Source organism: Humulus lupulus, chromosome 7, assembly GCF_963169125.1.
Source record: "Humulus lupulus chromosome 7, drHumLupu1.1, whole genome shotgun sequence".
Taxonomy (NCBI): domain Eukaryota; kingdom Viridiplantae; phylum Streptophyta; class Magnoliopsida; order Rosales; family Cannabaceae; genus Humulus; species Humulus lupulus.
Window position 1 is genome coordinate 2,508,682 of NC_084799.1, and position 16,404 is coordinate 2,525,085.

A 16,404-nucleotide genomic window follows, 5' to 3' on the forward strand; every position below is an offset into this window, starting at 1 on the left:
GTTCGGTGGGTCTAGTTAAGAAAAGTCGGGTCGTTACAGTCTCTATTCAATGCAGCCCAATGCATTGAATAGGCATTTGTAACACCCCAAGTTGCTAATAAGGTTCAGGACCTTGATTAGCGTGCCTGGAGGGCAATAAGTGAATTAATATGCTACTACACGAATTTAAATGAATATGTGATTAGAATGCATGTTTAGGTGGTATAAATATGCATGTGGGCCCTGTTTGCATGATAGGGGTAAATTGGTTATTTTAGCCTGTTGAGGGCATAAATGTGATAATTGTATTATGTGATTTGTACCGTGTGAGTGTGGTGATAATAGTGTGATGCATGTGTTGAGACGGTCCTAGAGAGCTAGATAACTCAGAAGTCACAACGGGATTTCACACCCGGCTCGGGAGGAGCCTAGGGGTATTTTGGGAATATTATTACTTGAGGTTGGGGATTTGTAAGTATTGGTTAATGGTATTTTAGTGGTTTGGGTAACCATTGGTAACCAGTGAGGATAACTACCCTAAGTGATAAAATGGTATATTTGTAAGGGATGAGAAATGACTAGGGTGCCCTTGAGGTTTAGTTAGAAAATGGATTAGATGGAAGGGCAAGATGGTCTTTTGGCAAGGATTTAGATAACTTCAGCTGAGAAGAGAAGTCATTCACGTTTTAACACTTAGGCATTCTCTGTTTTGGCTGAAAGTTTGAGGAGAAAACTAGAAAGAAAGGGAAGGAGGAAGGGAGCTGAAATTTGAAGGACCTAGGAGGAGAATCAAGTGGTTGGAGGCAATTAAACTTGAACATAAACCAAGATTTTTCTGAGGTAAGGATTTATCTATGTTTTGTTAAGTTTCTAAGCTTGATTTTTTAGAGTGTTAGCATGAAAATTGAGAGTTGGTGTGTGGCTGTTTGGTGGATTCTTGGGGATGAAGCTTGCTTAGATTCAGTTTGGGAATAAGAGGGATTTGCTTGGAGTTGGACTTGGAGAAGGCTCAGGGGCGAATTTCTACTTGAGGTAAGGGTTTTATGCATCTCTATTATGTATTAGCTGCCTTAAATCAAGTTTCTGGTTTGTTAGTCTAAGTTTTATAAAGTTTCAAGACAATTTGTGAATTGGGGATTTGATTGTGTGTTTGGGCTTGTTGTTGATGTTTCTGAGTTGTTAGATGGTCTATGTGGGGTTTTGAATTGAATTTGGGACTTAGGTATGCTTTGGGGTTGATTTGGGAGTGTTTTGGCTCGAGGAAAATGCAAAGGAAAACCCAGAATTCTGGGTTCGCGAAGGAGTGCCGCTGCCCTGTTCTTGGGCGCTGCGGCGCGAGGCTGCTTCAGGATAGGGGAAGGCTTTCTGACTTGCTGGGCGCCGCGGCCCTCTAGGGCAGCGCCACGGCGCTAGGCTATTTTTAGAACATGGAATTTTGCAATTTTGAGCTTTTGCTCCAGGGTTCGAGGGATGTTTCTGATGAATTGTTTTAGGAATTTGGGGATTCCGAGAGTGTGGGATTGGTCCCGGGAAGTGGTTTTGGATTGGTTAGTATTAAAGGATGTTTTATATGTGTTGTGACTAGGTCTATGGAGAGGCTCGGGTTAGAGGACCGTGCTCGCGGCCTTGGTGCATCAGAAAGCTTGGGATACAAGTAAGAAAACCACTGTTCCCATAGAGCTTGTATGCAGGGCTGAGCCCAATATGTCTGAATTGCAGGGCGTAGCCCTTTGATTGAATTTGTTAGTATTTAGTATATGTTTGTTAGGCTATGAATGCGATTAAATGAGTGTTCGGAGAGAGCCGGGAACGGCGCAGGCCGAGGTCGGTAGGGGCCGGGAACGGCGTTGGGTACGTTGAGTGCTAGGCCGAGTACGGCAAGGGTCCGGGAGCAGCGTTGAGCACGCGGAGTGCGAGTTGCCAGGGTGAGACCCTATAGGATACCTGTGATATCCTCATGGTGTGGACCGCGAACCCAAGGCCTGGTAAAGCGCCTGGGACGGCATGGGCATATGTGTTTAGCCTATTGGAGGCCTGATTATATGCTAAGTGTTTGTTGTGCATATGTTATCTGCTTGTGAGGGTTTTCTTGCTGGGCTTCGACTCACGGGTGCTCTGTGGTGCAGGTAAGGGCAAGAAGAAAGTCAACCAACCATGAGTATAGAGAGCGTGAAATGGCGTGTACATGTTTGGCCTGCCTGGCTGCCACGGCCAGTAGTTTTGGGAGATAGTTGTATTAAAACTTAGATTTTGTCGTTTAATCGACTTAAACTTGTAAGTTATATGTTGTAAATATTTCTAAACAGTATCTTGGGATCCCAAGTGTCAAACACTCAACGATTTGTAATAAATAGAATTATTTTCAAAGTTTATTTCACTGTTTATGATTTAATCATACTTTTGACCTAAAAATCTCGATTAGCGAGTTTAAATGCACGTTTAAAACTCACTTAGTAACGACTCTAAGGAAGTAGGGCGTTACAGCATTAATCCCCTAATAATGGGAAGAATGTGTATTAATTTCTGATGATTAATATTAATTACCCCAGTCTCTATAAATAGAGTTGGGAGTCTCATTGTAAATAGTTCAGTTTTTTAGAGAGAAAAAGACCTTGTACTCCGAGCAACCTAAACACTGTCTGAGAATACTCCATTGAAGCTTGCCCTCACAAGCTTACAAACATTTTAATACTAGAGACTCGTGGACTAGGGTTCTTTTATAACATGAACCACGTACAAATCATTGTGTTCTATTCACTTATTTATTTAATCTCTCTTCTTAGGGTTGATTGTGAAAAAGACAGTCAACAGTATTATATATTATTATAATAATGATATTTTTTAACATTTGAATTTGAATTTATATTAATATTAATATTAATTATGTAATTTTATATTAAATATTATTATAATAAAAGAAATTTACATGCCGTTTTTTATAAGTTAATTACAAAAATAATGTCTTTAATTTAATTTACAATAATACCATTTTTATAAGCTTTTTTGGTTTTTTTAGGTATCTTTATTGTCATTTTTTTTTCTTTTTCAACTTTATTTCTTTCTTTCTTTTCTTTTTAACTTAATTTTTTTTTCCGGTCACACCGCTAGTTGGTTGGGCTAAAAAATGGTACCATCGCGGCCTACTCTTCAAGGTAATCATTTTGATATGTGGGAAGCATATATTTTTTCGCAGTCACCGGAGAAGATGACCAGAATAAAAAACAACATTTTAGTTTCTTTTTCATATTATGTTAACAAAAAAGTAACTAAATTGTAAACTTAAACACAATTTAATATACAAAAATTTGTATTCTTATTTTACATTTAAAATATACCATATAATATTTTAAACAACTTTAAAGCTATTATAGAAACATTTCAAGTAACTTTTTAAAAATAGATTTTTTAGGATATATTGTTTGATAACTCACTAAATTTGTTGGTTGCTTTAAATTTGTAGCATACTTAAAAGTTTAGTCACATACCAAAATGTAATCAGAAAAAACATAGGGTCTAAAAATATATAAACCCTTTTTAAATTGAAAGTTATCGTTAAATAATATTTTTTTTGAGGTTTTTTCAAAAATATACATTTATTTTTTATTTTTTTACGGTTCATGATTTTTTTTAAAAGCCTAAAAATCATACATCAAAAATGTTAATTCACCCAATCTCTAAGCTTATTACTATATTTTCTTATTATTCTATTCTAAATTTATTTAAAATCTATGACTTATTTTATCTTCTAGTGTGTTCAAATTATTATTAAATTTTGTAGTAGAGAATATATTTTACTTATATATCTCTTTTTAATTTTTTTTAATATTATTAATTACACTTGATAAAAAAAAATTATTTAATCAATTATTACCCTATACTCTGTCTTTCATATTTTTTCTCTATATATCATTTCTCACTTTTCTATTTTATCTTTATACTTTTGGTATTTATTTAAAAGATTTGTTGGCCCTTTTCCTTTTAAAATATGCATTTGATTTTTTTTACTCTTTTTATTTTGTTTAAAGTTTCACATTTGAAAGATAATTTTTTTTTTATTGAAGTTATTAGGATGATTTGGTTTTAATAATTTTTTTTTATCTAAATATTTTCAATTATAGGATCAATTTATTGGTAGTTGGTAATGCAAAGAATGTGGTCGAAAAACTTCAGAGATATGGTTGATATTGTGACTTATGGTATAATGGTTGATGTTCTCTGTAAGGCTGGGAGAGTTGATGAAGCTATTGGAATTGTGAGGACAATGGATTCCAATGGTTGCAAACCGACTTCGTTTATTTACAGTGTTTTGGTTCACACATATGGGGTGGAGAACAGGATTGAAGATGCTGTGGATGCCTTTATGGAAATGGAAAGCAAGGGTGTTGAAGCAGATGTGGTTGTGTATAATGCTTTGATTGGTGCTTTCATTAAGGTGGACAGGTTCAAGAATGCTTATAGGGTGTTAAATGACATGGATTCAAAAGGGATAATGCCTAATTCAAGGACTTGTAATGTGATGTTAAATGGCTTGATTGGCAGAGGGAAGACAGAGGAGGCATTTAAGGTGTTTCGGAGGATGGTTAAGGTATGCCAGGCGGATTCAGACACTTACACGATGATGATAAAGATATGCTGACGAAACCGAAAGCAAAATCGCCATTCTGAGAGAGCCAAGGGGAAGAATTCTCTGCTGCAAAGAGGGAAGCTCCCAAGTTCACTTTGCCATTATTGGTTTGAGCAAAAACATAGTTTGTTGACAGAAAAAAGAGCAAGGGAATAAGAAGGAATACAAGTTGAGAAGACACAGTCATTGATGTCCAAGCAAAGCAAATTGATACATTCAACTTTGTCACTTGTTATGATTTGGGTCTCTTTATTTTTACTTTTATATTGAGTAATCGAGAGGCACATAATTAACTTAAGAAGTTCAAATCACTGCGTGTTGTTTAGCTCAATGCATGTGTAGCTATTCAGAAATTAATAAGAGTCATGGTCGTAAAGGTTGAAATTTGTGTGTCACCAATCTCAAGTTAGAATATTAAATGACATACTGGATTAAATTATTATATTAAATGGCATATTAGGTATTAGAGGTTGACTCTTATAATTGTATTTTCTAATACATGTGACTTGAAAGTATCAGGAAATAACTTATCTGATTTAGCCAGATTATTTGACATGGTAGGATTTAAGACTTACATACAAAGTACACCACAAACTAATACCAGCCATAGGAAAATTTGAAAAAGATAATGGAGTTTCAAGCATCTGAACAACCCTTCTCATATTTGGTCTAAGAAATGGATTTTCTTGAACACAGCACATGTACATGGACACCATCACATATATCTTTAGCCTCTTCTTATCAGCTAAAGCATCAACTTCATAATCCACAAGAACATCCAATGACCCTTCTCTAAAACAATCATAAGCCCAAACTTATTCAACAACTAGTTTTGCGAGGAGAAAATACACACATAATTAAAACAAACAAAAACACAATCCAGATTTTATTGAACACGCTGGTAAACGAATCCTCCAAATGTTGATTTGATAGTATAGTGCAAAGACGATACCATTACACCTAATCTGCATTCATAGTAGTGCCATTACAGAAAATGGGTAAATAAGCAATAAATATATATATATATATGTATACAGAAGAAAGGAATGGAACAAATGAGTTCAAAACTTGTAAAACTAGATAGATATGTACCTTCATTGCAGTCGATAAACACACGAGATGTGACGTGGTTGACTTTATAGAAATCCTCTCCTCCTTCCTCTATCCTTTGTTTGAATTTCTTAGGCATCCATTTTATCACCATATGATTGAGTGTAAGAATGTTTCTTAATCCATCTGGAACTCTCCTCAAGCCCCTGCATTCTTCAATACGCAAATAGCCAAGTCTAGACAATGCACTCTCCTCCACCTTCCACTCTTTTAATCCTTGTAGACCACTAAGCTGAAGAGATTCAAGTCGATTGAAACCTCCTCTTGAGCACACCATCTCATCCCCCATAAAGCTATACAAACCAATGACAAGGACTCTTAATCTTGGTAGCTTTTCTAATGTTGGCATTGGATCATCCTCAAGTCTCAGGTTAAACAATCTTAACTTGATAAGATTTGGGGAGAATTGGTTGACTTGTGGTAATCTTACTACAAGCGAGTCCAGTGTAAGCTTATAAATTTGAGGACAGCTTAAAATCAAAGGAACAATATCTATCTTCATGTCATTACCATAAGCTATTACTCGTAAAGACAAAAGACGAGTGAATGTGAGAGTTTGGGGATTGTGTAAGAATGAGTCAAAATTTCCATCCACACGAATTGCTAATTTCTTGAGATTCTTCAGCTGTAGCAAATCGCTCAGAACAAGATGCTTGGTACGAATACCTACCAATGTCTGTAATAAATTTCTAGACTTAGTTGACCTCAAGAATTCACCAATTCCTACGACAGTAGATTGACTATAAAAATATAGATGCCTCAACTGTTCCAACTTGCACATTGAATTTGGTATTTTATCATATTCGGTATATACTCTCAAAGTTTGCAGGCATCTCCAATTCCCAAAATAAGAAGGAATCATTTTTATTTGGCTGTTAGGCATCCTAAATAACCTTAGGTGGATAAGATTTCCAATTTCTTTAGGCAACGTGGTGGTACGTACAAAATCCGGGATGTCATCAATGATCAGAACTCTAAGCATCAGAAAGCGATTGCAGACATGTCTGAGTACTCCTTCGAACGCAATGCGTCCCTCATGTACAGAAAGGTACCTAAGAGAGCCATCTATATTTCGAACCATATGAACAAAATCATTATCAGCACTTTCATTATCATAATAAATGACAACTCTTCGTACATTTGTTGTCGGGACAATAGACACTGATTCAATTGGCTCTTCCACTTTATTCCTCAAATCCATAAAATGTAGAAAGTTTTCATCTCGAGCTTTAGACACACACAAATCTCGCATGAGATCATGAATGCAAAATGATTTTATCCTTCCTGTTGAACTCATATCTTTGACCTGAATCATGCTCCTCTCCACCAACTCACTTAAGCAATCATATGCCACATCCTCCATACAACTTCCTCTTAATGATATAAAACCTTCTGCTATGAGTATAAGGCATAACTCTTTTACTCTTATCACAGCATCTTCAGCGTAGCGAGACAAGTACAAAAAACAAGGCTTCAAGTGACATGGTAACTCACTGTAGCTCAAACCTAACACCCACAAAACACTACGGTATTTTGAGTCATCCTGTTGTTCACCTTGACCTATGCAGCGCACTATGTTTCTGTTCATCAGCTCCCACTCATGTACGGTGTGTTTCTTAGACAGAAGCCCAGCGAGCACGATGATGGCTAATGGCAAACCAGCACACTTCTTAAGCATCTCTATGGCTAGTTCTTTCTTCCTTTCATTATCATCTGAGTCTGAATCTATATATCCAGTGAAAATGCACAAAAAGGAATTTAACTTGGAACATGTATAGAGGCTTATGTACTGCAAGATTGTCATCATGTCAAACATATACATAAATAAAATGGGGTAGTAAGACAAGTGAATATTCTCAATTAAGAAAAATGTTATCACACTAATGCTACCAGTTATTTCTCTATAGATAAAAGGAGGCACTAATATATTCATCGAAATAGGTAGCAACAATATTCCTATCAAACTTTTGGAAAACTAAACATTTCTCTGTTAAACACACTACCAACATATACAGAGCCTATGTATTACCAAATTCAAAATGAATATTATGATCTTTGAAATAAAAAGAGTGAAATATATTACTTGATGGATCCATTCCAACACAGAAGTACTTTTTCTGAAACAGCTCCCAGCTCTCATTGTCACTGAGAAAATGAGGTTCATGGATGAAACCATGTCGATCCACATGCAGAGCTACATCCTTATTTCGAGTGGTGAGTAAGATCTTGCCATCTGTGTCTCCTTGAGGGAATGCATGTTTTAGAAGATCCCAAGTTGTAATGGTCCATATATCATCAAGGAGCACCAAACATTTCTTCTGTTTCTGAAAGTCGTGAAGCTTCTTGCCTAATTCAACATCACTTAAGCTTTTGATATGGTTTCTTTGTGCATCTGTGGGAGAAGTGAAAGCAAATAAAATTCCTTCCAAGACTTCCCGTGTATTGCATTGCTGAGATATTGAAGCCCAAGCATAACAATCAAAGTGAGTCCTGACTTGGGGATGTTGATAAACCTTTCTTGCAAGAGTGGTCTTCCCCAAACCACCCATCCCACATACAGAGATCACCTTATGCTTACGAGGGTCCTTTTGTTCAGTCAAAAGGGCTACCAAATCTTTGATGTCTTTGTCGAATCCAACAACATGATTGTCTTCAACATAAGAATAAGCTTGCCTCAACTGTTTTCGCTCTTGGACATAGCTTGAAGAAGTTTCAGCTGCCTTGTCCATTGATCTCTGTACTCCATATTTTTCTAATTCTGACGTCCAAGTATCAATGTTTGATGAGATCTCCTTTATCTTTGATCCAACTTTGTAGACATCAATAATGCGAGCTGACCATTTCAGTACACGTCTGATAGCTCCAACACCCTCATTATTAGAAGCCACTCTGAAGACGTAAGTTGCAATAACATCCTCCAAGGCATAAGAATTTTCTCTGATTTGGACAACCAAAAGGCGAACCCTCTCATCACCATTTCGAACACAAGCATCTGCGTCTTTTAAGAAAGCCCTCATACATTGCAGCTTGATCTTTGCATTCTCCACTTGGCCTTTGACTCCATACAAGAACTTGGCTTCATTAATTAGCAAGTCTCCAAGCCTTTCAATCACAAACGAAACAACAGCCTCTTCCACTGCCATAGCTCTTCTTCTTCTTCTTCTTCTTCTTCAGTAAATGAATCTTAAGTAACCCTGTTTCAAGCTTTCTATGTCAACTTTGTCATTTCTTTAGGTGCGTACAGGTGAATTTGAATATGTTTTGAGCAAGTGGTCACTTGTTTTCTTTTCAATTATTATTTTAAACTAAAACTTATTATTATATATATTGTATTGTCTCGATTTCCTTAGATGCATGTGTGGATTTGAATATATCTATGCAAGATATTATTTTTAAATTGAAAGTTATCGTTAAATAATATTTTTTTTCCCTCGATTTCCTTAGGTGCACATGTCCATGTCCATTTCCTTTGGTGTTTGTGATTATTTAATATCATTTCCTCCTAGGGTCGGTGCAAAATGCAAATGGCTTTGTATTTATTATTTATTTAAACCGATGATGATGGTGGGAGTAGAATCATTTCCACCAAATGACTTTAAATTATTTTTAAACTAAGCAAGTGGTCATTTGTTTTGGTTGGTTCTAAATATTATTTTAAAGTTCCACAATTTCCCACAGTGGTAACGTCCTTTCTGGTCATTTAGACCTCTAGAGTTAGATCTGGCTCTTTTAGAATCTGGTCCTCTATAAGGTCCTAGACTTTGACTTCTTGACCGTGTTAAACCAGAGATGAGACACAAGAAATTGTAATGTTTCTGTATATTGATTAATGAGAACAATACAAGGTATATATATAGCTCAGTAGGAAGAGAGCTAATACAAGAAACAAACCTCTAACAGAATCTCAAACCTCTTCTTATCAGATAAAGCATCAACTTCATAATCCACAAGAACATCCAAAGACCCTTCTCTGAAGCAAACATTATTGCTGGCTTTATACAAATAGTTAATCCATTATTCAAATATTGCATATATATATATATATATATAAACATATAACTCATGAGAGTGCAATATTATCACAATAAACAACCCTTATAACAGGTCTAAAATGGTGAAGGGCATGGTGGAGCACTCACTTCAACAACTCCTTCAAGCATCTGAACAACCCTTCTCATATTGGGTCTAAGAGATGGATTTTCTTGGACACACCACAAAGACACCATCACATAAATCTCAAACCTCTTCTTATCAGATAAAGCATCAACTTCATAACCCACAAGAACATCCAAAGACCCTTCTCTAAAGCAATCATAAGCCCAATCTGTCAATATCTCTCCCCCTTCCACACCGGTCTCCATATCCACATTTCTTCTACAACAAACAATCTCAAGTAGTACCACTCCAAAGCTATACACATCCACCTTAGAAGTAATGGCCATGTTCCTGAACCACTCTGGTGCAACATACCCTTTTGTCCCTCTAATGGATGTGTGTGTACGGCTCTGATTCATCATCAAAAGTTTGGCCAAACCAAAGTCTGATATCTTTGCATTGTTGTACTCATCAAGAAGTATGTTCTGAGGCTTTATATCACAATGGATGATCTGACTATAGCACTCCTCATGTAAATATAAGAGCCCTTTTGCAATTCCTAAAGCAAGTTCACATCTTTGGTTCCAACTAGGCTTTATGTCACCAAACAGAAAGTTTGCTAGAGTCCCATTGCACAAGAACTCGTATACCAACAAACGATTTTGTCCATCATCACAGTATCCAAGTAGGTGAACAAGATTCTTGTGATGTGTTTGGCCAATGGATTTCAATTCTGCCTTGAATTCTCTTTCACCATCTCTTAGTACTGTACTCAATTTCTTCACAGCCACGGCAGTGCTAGCATTAGTTTGTATCACAAAGCCTTTGTAAACAATGCCAAAAGCTCCACGTCCCAGTTCATCTTTGAAACCGTCTGTGGCTTCTTCAAGTTCCTTGTAGCTAAAGCAACGCAAATTTGATTCAGGAACTTCTTGTGGAGAATGAGACCTTTCATTCTTCTTCTTGTGAATGAAGAAAAATCCCATACAAATTGCACCAAGAAACATAAAGTTAACACATACAGAGGCACTTAATATCCCCAATGTAACTCGAATCAAACCGCTCTGGTTTTTCTTGATCACTTTTGTAACAGGATGATTAGATAGGATAGTAGAGTTACCCTTTCGAATTTTGATCAAAGGAATAGATGGACGGCGGTTATCCACTCTCCCATTTGATAAGGGAAACCTCTTCTTCCAACAAGTCCCTCCTCTCAGAACAGCAACAGCACATAAACAGTCATTCAAACAAGATTTTTTGCAGGTTTCTTTAGTGGAAGATGCTATTCTAATGTAATCTGATCCGGGCCAACCAGCATTCCTGAGCTCCACAATATCATATGCATCTTTCCCAGAACTAGTTATCTCATCTTCCTTACAGCCTTGAATGAAATCTGGTTTGCAACTTCCATAACTGTCATCAGGATTGATTAGAGAGTACCCTTCTAAGCATTCACACTTTGGCCCCTTGTCCTCCTTGAGGCTGCAAATGGTATTGTACCCACAAACTCCAATACCTGCCCAAACAACAGTTGAAATGCATATGTTATCTGGTATAGACCAAAGAGGTGTCCAACTCACATTGCTACTAAAATTTCTGGGATGAAAGTACTGTGTGAAAATTCCATCAAAACTAATTGTTGCTCGAACGTAGTAGTCTCTTGTTGACACTACTCTTCCTCGTGTCAGATTGAATATTTCACCATTCCCTCTGGAAACATACAAGTAGCCTGACTCATTGAAAACTATATGTGTGGTTGCAGTCACTGAATTAGAGCTTTCACCAGAGATGTTAGTTGCATAATAAGGCTCATTGGCATAGTTAGAAGGCAAGTTTACTGTGTTGAGCACAACATTCCCATCTTCTCGCAAATGAAATTGGAACCTTCCTTTGGAATAGTTAGTCCCAGATTGATGAGATGAAAGGACTTGTCCCATGTCCAATACCTGGCTTGGCAAAATAGTATCTGTTGGATTCTTAAAGCTTTCCCATAACTTCTTTGAATTGGAACCTTTAAGGACAAAGTTTCCTTCATCACTCATGACACCATTGGCAACACTTTCATCAACTGACTCAGACTTCCATAGCTCTTCGCCTAGAGGAGTAGTTAGAGCAAGTCCTATTTCAGGAGTTAGCACCACATTTGATCTCACTTCGGCCGGCTTATCTCCATTGACATACCATATGCATAGCAAGAAGAAGAGATCATCTTGGTTTCTAAGCTTGCGAAAGCCGAAAGCAAACTCACCATTCTGAGAGAGCCAAGAGGAAGAGCTCTCTGTTGCGAAAAGGGAAGCTCCTAAGCTCACTCTGCCATTACTGGTTTGAGGAAGAACTTGGTTTGCTGATAGAAAAAAGAGCAGGGGAAGAAGAACAAGTTGAGAAGATAGAGCCATTGTTGTCTTTACATCTTGGTCTCCTATTTTGTTCTACAACTAATCATAGACCAAACTCAAGCAGGGTGGAGTAACTTGGTGATAATGTAATCAAATCAAGAAGAACATAACTAACACGCGCATAAGACTTTTTTGTTTTGTAAAAATTCACTTTCTTTCTCTTTTAGACTTTGTTGATCCAAATACAAATCTAAGTGAAGAGAATATTTAACTGCTACACTATGCTACTGCATTCAATTTCAAATTACTAAACACGTGTTTTCTCAATGTGTGGCAGTGGTCATAAAGTAAGGTTGAACTTTTTTGTCTCACTAATCTTAATTAATTTAGATAATAAGTAGTCACATATTGGAGAAAATTCTAGTAGTGTATATGAATAAGACAAGTTCTGGGATTGGTTTTATTTATTATATTGAATGGATTAATACAAAAGTTAAACGGCTTATTATATTATTATTATCATTATTTACAGGTGTAAAGCATACTTATATATGAATACGATTACTCCTTAAAGAGAAAACTCTCCAAATATAACATGTTGTTTGGTCATGTAAGAATAATGGATTAATAATCATCGGTAAAATACCAGAAATACGCTATTAGATAAATATAAATATAAAAACAGATCTTTTTTTAAGTATTTCTTTCCTCTCTCTCTCTCAATCTCTATTCTGAACCATCTGCAGAATAGATTCTTTGTTTAAGTTGATTTTCCCAAGTATTATGCATTTTAAGGATAACAGAAATTATAGTCTGTAGTAGCTAACAACGAACTATTAACTACTTATCTCTTAACAGCACCAAATGTTGATTTGATTGTATAGCACAAAGGCGTCACCCCCACTTATTTTCATATATAGTAATGCTCATAATCTGCAGCAATGCCATCACATATATATATAAGTTCAAAACTTTGTTGGCATTGGATCATCCACAAGTTTCAGATTATACAACCTTAACTTGATAAGATTTGGTTTGGGGAAGATCCATCTCTTAGACCCAACATGAAGAAGGTTGTTCAGATGCTTGAAGGAGTTGTTGACGTAGATGTTCCACCTTGCCATAAACATTCCCAAGTCTTTTGAGTTTTAAGAACAGTAGCTATTAAACTAGTAGAAATTTCTCCAATATGTGATTTAATATCGAAATCAAGATTAGTGAGGCACAAAAGTTTCAACCTTTACTTGACTCGCCGCCCCTCCCAACTCACCCAGTCAACTCGGTTTTGGCAACTCAGCAGTCCTCAGCGGAGCGTTGAGTCTCCGCCGACGGCGTCTTAGCCCACTTCGCCTCCGGGTATTCCTTTTGTGTTAGTTGCCATCAGCCATATGAAGTGAAGTCCATGTGTTCGATAAATGGTCGCTGAAACCTTTTTCGACCTTTTATTTATGTCTTCACTTGTAACGTCATAGCCTCGAAGTGAAAGGTTACTTCTTTTCTGTGTTGTATTTAGCTAACGATCTCTACCATTGTAGAACTCACCAGCGATCTGAGAAAGCCTCATTCTCAGAATTACGTCAACAAGCAATGATCTACAACAAAGTTGGAAAACTATGCACCAAGCTAAACCTGGGGAAAAGGTACAGTTCCACAAAACCCAAGAGGGAAATCTCAGACCCAACTGAAAGAATCTGCAAAGTGATGATGTCCAATCCAGTGGCAGCAGTCCACACGGCACTCGACCACACTGGGGTTAAGGTTTCGCCAGAGATGGTTGAGCACGTCCTTGTCCGATTCCAGAACGCTGGAATTAATGCTCACATACCGGTTTTTTGAGTGGGCAGCGAAGCAACGGGGCTATGACCACAGTGTCCGAGCATACCACGCCATGATTGGGTCTCTGGCAAAGATACGTCAGTACCAGCTGATGTGGGAGCTGGTGAGTAGCATGAGGTCAAAGGAATTGATCAACGTTGAAACATTCTGTATCATTATGAGAAAGTACACCAGAGCTCAGAAAGTAGAGGAAGCTCTTTATACCTTTAATGTCATGGAGAAGTATGGTGTTGAACCCAATCTAACAGCTTTTAATGGGCTTCTGAGTGCTTTGTGCAAATCCAAGAATGTGAGAAAAGCTCAGGAGGTTTTTGATGCTATGAAGGCTCGGTTTGAACCAGATTCGAAGACTTATAGCATTTTGATAGATGGGTGGGGGAAAGAACCCAATTTTCCTAAAGCCAGAGAAGTTTTCAGAGACATGGTTGATATTGGTATTAGTCCTGATAATGTGACTTATGGTATAATGGTTGATGTTCTCTGTAAGGCTGGGAGAGTTGATGAAGCAATTGGAATTGTGAGAACAATGGATTCCAACGGTTGCAAACCGACTTCGTTTATTTACAGTGTTTTGGTTCACACATATGGGGTGGAGAACAGGATTGAAGATGCTGTGGATGCCTTTATGGAAATGGAAAGCAAGGGTGTTGAAGCAGATGTGGTTGTGTATAATGCTTTGATTGGTGCTTTCATTAAGGTGGACAGGTTCAAGAATGCTTATAGGGTGTTAACTGACATGGATTCAAAAGGGATAATGCCTAATTCAAGGACTTGTAATGTGATGTTAAATGGCTTGATTGGCAGAGGGAAGACAGAGGAGGCATTTAAGGTGTTTCGGAGGATGGTTAAGGTATGCGAGGCGGATTCAGACACTTACACGATGATGATAAAGATGTTTTGTGAGAAGGATGAGATTGAGATGGCTCTGAAAGTGTGGAAATACATGAAGTTGAAGCGATTTGTTCCGAGTATGCATACTTTTTCGGTTCTAATAAATGGGTTGTGTGAGAAGGGTGATGCTACACAGGCCTGTGTTCTAATGGAGGAGATGATAGAGAAGGGAATTCGACCTTCAGGGGTAACTTTAGGGAGGTTGAGACAGTTGTTGATAAAGGAGGGAAGAGATGATGTTCTCAAATTTCTTCAGCAGAAGATGAATCTTATGGTTAAAGAGCCTCTTTGTGATTGAGTAAGCTGAAAATTTCTTAATCTTTTTGTATATAATTTTTTTTAATAATAAGAATCCTAATCTTGAGTTCAGAACTCTAGGCCTGCAGTGACATATTTTGAAAAGCCAAAAAAGGACATTTTTTTTTAGATAATGTGACAAATAACAAGAAAGTTTTAAGATTGTTCTATTGAAGTAGATATTCCACCTTGCCAGTCGTCATTTTCTGAAACCAACTAAAGCTTTCTTGTACATTGATGGAATGGAATCATCATCTTGTTTTATCTGATATTACTCTGTAACAGCTTTATGTTCATCTTTTCTCATTGATGGATGGTACGGCACTTAACTTCTTATGTAATAAGATATTAGTCTCCAGATTATAAGGTAATTACTGCTTTGACACTTTATTTTGAAATGTGTTGATTTGCTATTCCCAACTATGTTTCTGGCTCAATTTTAGGTCATGAACTTTCAAACATCCTATTTCCACCTTTAAATATAGGAGTATACATTTCTCTCAATAAAATAAATTTCAATTGCATCTGAAAGATTAAGGCCAAACATGACCCAATTCAAACTTTTTTTTTTTTTGGAAATTAAGATTGTAGTTTTAGTTTTAGGCCAAAAATTTAATTAACAAAATTATATTAGTGTCCATATTACATTTTTTTTCCTTCTTCTGATGTCTTCACAAAACCTATATCTGCTGCCAGATTTTTCCTTTTGAGACACAAACTTGGAGTATCTCTTATACCTACTCTAAGTTTGAGGAAAATTAGAAACAAAGTACACCACAAACTAATACCAGCCTTAGCAAAAAAATTGAAAAAGATAATGGAGTGTCAAGCATCTGAACAACCCTTCTCATATTTGGTCTAAGAAATGGATTTTCTTGAACACACCACATGTACATGGACACCATCACATATATCTTTAGCCTCTTCTTATCAGCTAAAGTATCAACTTCATAATCCACAAGAACATCCAATTACCCTTCTCTAGAACAATCATAAGCCCAAACTTATTCAACAACTAGTTTTGCGAGGAGAAAATACACACATAATTAGAACAAACAAAAACACAATCCATATTTTATTGAACACGCTGGTGAACGAATCCTCCAAATGTTGATTTGATTGTATAGTGCAAAGACGATACCATTACACCCAATCTGCATTCATAGTAGTGCCATTACAGAAAATGGGTAAATAAGCAATAATATATATATATATATATATATATATATATATACA

General features: G+C 36.7%; 3 protein-coding genes, 1 long non-coding RNA gene and 1 pseudogene across 4 annotated transcripts; 2 read left to right on the forward strand and 3 right to left on the reverse strand.

Annotated features, from left to right (window-relative positions):
• The first annotated feature begins 4,153 nt into the window (after window positions 1-4,153).
• LOC133789616 (pentatricopeptide repeat-containing protein At1g77360, mitochondrial-like) lies at window positions 4,154-4,615 on the forward strand. The gene has a single exon (XM_062227408.1). The coding sequence runs from the start codon at window positions 4,154-4,156 to the stop codon at window positions 4,613-4,615; it is 462 nt and encodes a 153-aa protein (XP_062083392.1).
• A 533-nt stretch (window positions 4,616-5,148) lies between these two features.
• LOC133789619 (putative disease resistance protein At1g50180) lies at window positions 5,149-8,856 on the reverse strand. The gene is made up of 3 exons (XM_062227410.1): window positions 7,797-8,856; window positions 5,696-7,438; window positions 5,149-5,390 (listed from the first exon to the last, which is right to left on the reverse strand). Exons 1-3 carry the CDS (start codon window positions 8,854-8,856, stop codon window positions 5,149-5,151), a joined length of 3,045 nt encoding a protein of 1,014 aa, XP_062083394.1.
• Window positions 8,857-9,819: 963 nt separating this feature from the next.
• On the reverse strand, window positions 9,820-12,079 carry LOC133789621 (G-type lectin S-receptor-like serine/threonine-protein kinase LECRK3). The gene has a single exon (XM_062227411.1). It carries the CDS (start codon window positions 11,848-11,850, stop codon window positions 9,820-9,822), a length of 2,031 nt encoding a protein of 676 aa, XP_062083395.1. The 5' UTR covers window positions 11,851-12,079.
• Window positions 12,080-12,086: 7 nt separating this feature from the next.
• On the reverse strand, window positions 12,087-13,469 carry LOC133790313 (uncharacterized). Its single transcript, XR_009873994.1, has 3 exons — window positions 13,383-13,469; window positions 13,159-13,260; window positions 12,087-12,152 (listed from the first exon to the last, which is right to left on the reverse strand). It is a non-coding gene; the product is annotated as an uncharacterized LOC133790313 (long non-coding RNA).
• On the forward strand, window positions 13,178-15,558 carry LOC133790310 (pentatricopeptide repeat-containing protein At1g77360, mitochondrial-like; annotated as a pseudogene).
• The last annotated feature ends 846 nt before the right edge of the window (window positions 15,559-16,404 follow it).

Coding starts and splice junctions, on each gene's coding strand:
- LOC133789616 (XM_062227408.1), top strand. CDS start 4,154: ATGGTTGATATTGTGACTTATGGTATAATGGTTGATGTTCTCTGTAAG.
- LOC133789619 (XM_062227410.1), bottom strand. CDS start 8,856: ATGGCAGTGGAAGAGGCTGTTGTTTCGTTTGTGATTGAAAGGCTTGGA. Junction 7,439..7,796: donor TGTTGGAATGGATCCATCAA/GTAATATATTTC, acceptor CTGGATATATAG/ATTCAGACTCAGATGATAAT. Junction 5,391..5,695: donor GTTTATCGACTGCAATGAAG/GTACATATCTAT, acceptor GTTTTAGAGAAG/GGTCATTGGATGTTCTTGTG.
- LOC133789621 (XM_062227411.1), bottom strand. CDS start 11,850: ATGAGTGATGAAGGAAACTTTGTCCTTAAAGGTTCCAATTCAAAGAAG.